Here is a 3733-nt window from a genome sequence, read left to right on the forward strand (position 1 = left end):
CTGGGGGCGTTTGGCGCCAGCGAAAAGACCGTGCGGTGGACAGAGCCCAGCGACGTGGACACAACGTTGAAGCGCCTCATGCACCTCGTTAGCCCTGCGCAGTACCGCCACCCGAGCGGCGCGTTCGAGTTTGCCTACCTCTGCTTCAACAGCGACGTCCTCGTGTTTCTGTACACGTTGGCCGTCCTGTTTGACGAAGACATTGCGATGGTGTTCTCGCGGACGCTGTATCGGTGGCACCAGCACAGCGACATGGACGTGTGGATCGAACTGCGGCTCATGGCGCTGAGTCTCCGTTGGTTGTGGATCAACTGCCTCCTCCTCAAGGCAAGCAAGTGGCTGTGCAATTACGTCAGCACAAAGCTGTACACCGGCCAGAACGTCGTCATGGGGTGGCTGAACTTTAGCTCGGTCACGTGGATTTACGTGTCGTACGCCGCCCTGGCAGCCCGCAACGAATTCATCGAGTACGGAAACTCAGTACGATGCGACTTGGACTCCACCACGCAAAACATGGACGCCATTTTTGTCGACTTTTTCAACAGCTGGTACATCCGCGCGTCGGGACCCCTCTTGGCGGTCATTGTGGGGAATCTAGGCCTCGTGCTGCTCGTGGACCATGTGTGGAATCGTCGGTGGTGGCGCTACCTGGCCAACAACTCGCTTGGACGCCAGTACATGCTCAACTCGACGTCGATTCTGTGCGACGAAGACACGTCGTTTATCACCCGTGCGGGGTATGCCGGCGCAAGCGTTGAAGTGCGAGCGCGGGCGCTGTGTACGATGCAATGGTTCCTGTCGAGCCATGTGATTCGATTCGGGCTACAAGAGCAGCCGCAAGCCGTGCGCCAAATTGTGGCCACGAAAGCGTCAACGCTCGGCCACAATCATGGCCATCACACTGGCCGAGACTCGGAGTCGTCGGTGAGTTCTCCTCGCGGATCGACCACTGGACGACGGGGCAAGGACGACGACAAACCCCACATGGTGTCCCCCATGGCCGACGAAGACATTCGCGCGAGCTCTGAGTCCGCCGCTGCCGGTGACAAGACCAGCAGCCGCGAGATGTACCTGATCGTTCAAGATCGAGAAGGGCACGTACGCATGTTTGACGCCGAGAAGCGAGAGTTGCAAGCGCTTGGGCTCGAAATGAAGATTCTCCGAGACTCGACATTCCACATAGCGTAGCCAGCGTTGCCAGTCACAATACTAGACTTTGACAATGACACAACGAATTGAATCCCGACGAGGGGCCTCGTCGGGATTCAATTCTGTCCTGGCACATCAAGCACAAGAACCAGCGTGGGTTGCCCGAATTGCACACGTGGGAGTGACTTGCTTTTCGTCAAAGTTTGTACATGTATGGATGCTTCCTCCGATGGAGCGTAGTGAACCGGTTTGTTGAATGGGTTGGTATCGTTCTAGTAACTCAGATGGACGGGCCACATTGGCATGTTGGCGAGAATGGTGGCCAAGTGCTCTGTCCTGGGAATGGGCCAAAGCACACGATGCACTGCGTTTACATGGCATGGGGCGCTATTTCATCATCCGAGCTGCAGGACAGCCCCTTTCACTACCTTCGATTCTATGCCGATAGACTGAATCTCTCGCTTGTCTCCATCGTACAAACGCAAACACCCGTCCCGATCTTGCACGAGGAAGTGAAACTCCATCGTGTCGGCGGTACCTGCCTTTTTGTCCGTCACATCTTTTGTCGATGCCGGCTGCACCTTGCACTGAAGGATGTTGTCCTTGGACGGGCTTACTCGCAGCTTGCCCCGGGTCTCTCCACGCACCAGCGGACTTATGGAAGTGCCGGCCCCTATGCTGGTGGTTGTGACGATCGTAGTGCCGACTTTTGTCGAGACAAGGCGTCGAATCGCAGCGGGGTCTTCGGGTAACCCAAAGCAGACCAAGTGACTCGAGAAAAACCATTGGATCGTACTGAGTTCGGCGGCCGGGATGGCCACGATCGAGTGGAGGCCCTCTGCCTCGATCATGAGCTCCTTGTTGAGAACGATCGACGTCGAGTTGTACATGTGCTGGCGAGCCAGCGAGTTGTTGGCAACGACACGCCACCACTTGCGCAGGACGATGTGGTTGATGCCCAGAACGAGGAGCAGGTTGCCCAGGAGGAGGCAGATCAACGACGGCATGCCTCGCATGTACCAACTGCTTTCAAACTCGACATAGACAGACTCAATGTTGTGCTGGTTGGCGGTGACGTCAACCCGCACCGAATTGCCGTACTCGATGAAGTCGGTGCGGAGAAAGACCGCACCGACCGTCGTGTATATCCACGGGATCGAGCTGAAGTTGAGCCATCCCATGACGACGTTGGCGCCGTTTGTCCGGTGGACGCTGACGAGGTTACAAAGGCACTTGACCAGCTTGAGCAGGGCCAAGTTGAACCACAGCCATCGAATCGACAGCGCGCGTAGCCGCAGCTCCATCCATAGATCGAACGGGGCGTTCGAGTACCAATTGGTGGCCACGCGGGCATACACCATGGCGACGTCTTCATCAAAAAGCGTCGCCCCCGAAAACGCCAGGACCACCACGTCGCTGTTGGCACAAAAGTAGACAAACCCCATCGCGTGCGACGCGCAGCGATACAGCGGGGGGGCGACCATGTGCATGAGGCGGGTGCGCCACTTGGTCAATGTGAGCGCGTCCGTCCACCTCACACTCTTCTTGGACATGGTAAACGTACCAAACGCCATCAGGACAGTCAAGATGCGAACCCACAGCGACACAATCGGCCCAAGCCGTCGCGTCATGATGATGCCTGCTTTGTGGCGCAGGCCAAAATGTGCACGACTTGAAGCGATCTCGACACGCTTGGTTGCCGCGTTGTACGAGTACTCGATCTCGCACGTGACCATCCCCAGCTCCGTGTTTGGCCGGCATCCCGAACAAAACGCTTTGCTGTACAGTCGGTACATTGTCACGTTGAGAGCCACGACCTGTTCCGATGCGTCGACTTGAAATGCTGTGGTGAACCGCATGTCGAGACCGACGCGCGCGAGCTCGTACCCCATGGCTTCCAGCGTTGCAACGGTGGCACCGACGGCGGCCGGGGGCGACGAGCGCGTCGTGCCCAGGAGATGGCTCAGCGCTGTTCCTCGCACAAACGTGACCTCGTCTCGAATGGTTCCGATGCGCACGGTGTCGTTGACGGCAGTGTCGACTGGGTACGACCCCGTCAGACGGCCACAAATGTCGTTCGCTTTGTCCTGGATCTCGTACGAGCTCATGGTCAAGAGGTAAAACTTTTCGGGGTTGTGCACGTGCTCGAGAGCCATGTCTAGCATGAATTGGCCGACGGGCGAGATGGCCGTGGGCGACGCATGGTCGGGGAAGGCGTAAAGTGAGCTGACACGGTCCCGCGTCCTGGCGTCCAGGAGCGGGGTTGTAAAGTGTTTGGCGTTTCCGACAAAGTCGTTGAGCTCCCAGTTGTTGCCGATGAGGTCCACCGCCATGAGGACAGCACAGACGACACTCAAGAAGATCCCGATGCTGTCGATCGCTTTGGCAAAGTGGACGCTGAGGCTCATTCGTGATGGCCGGACGCGCGGCAGCAGCATGAGCGCCGGCACGATCATGTGCAAAGCGGTCGTCTGAATTACGCTGAAATCAAGTCTAGGGTCGGCGGATATTGGCGATTCCGAGTGATGGAAGTCGTCCGAAGGCGATGCTATTTCGAGACGCGGCGGGTTCAAACCATCAACAT

General features: G+C 57.6%; 2 protein-coding genes across 2 annotated transcripts; one reads left to right on the forward strand and one right to left on the reverse strand.

Annotated features, from left to right (window-relative positions):
• Positions 1 to 78: 78 nt before the first annotated feature.
• Positions 79 to 1188, forward strand: H310_03195 (hypothetical protein; the record flags this gene model as incomplete). The annotated part of the gene is made up of 1 exon (XM_008866985.1): positions 79 to 1188. The coding sequence occupies one exon, from the start codon at positions 79 to 81 to the stop codon at positions 1186 to 1188; it is 1110 nt and encodes a 369-aa protein (XP_008865207.1).
• Positions 1189 to 1383: 195 nt separating this feature from the next.
• H310_03196 (hypothetical protein) lies at positions 1384 to 3662 on the reverse strand. Its single transcript, XM_008866986.1, has one exon. It carries the CDS (start codon positions 3603 to 3605, stop codon positions 1545 to 1547), a length of 2061 nt encoding a protein of 686 aa, XP_008865208.1. The 5' UTR covers positions 3606 to 3662; the 3' UTR covers positions 1384 to 1544.
• Positions 3663 to 3733: the final 71 nt, after the last annotated feature.

The sequence above is a fragment of the Aphanomyces invadans genome (assembly GCF_000520115.1).
Source record: "Aphanomyces invadans strain NJM9701 unplaced genomic scaffold supercont1.5, whole genome shotgun sequence".
Taxonomy (NCBI): domain Eukaryota; phylum Oomycota; class Saprolegniomycetes; order Saprolegniales; family Verrucalvaceae; genus Aphanomyces; species Aphanomyces invadans.

Coding starts and splice junctions, on each gene's coding strand:
- H310_03196 (XM_008866986.1), bottom strand. CDS start 3,605: ATGATCGTGCCGGCGCTCATGCTGCTGCCGCGCGTCCGGCCATCACGA.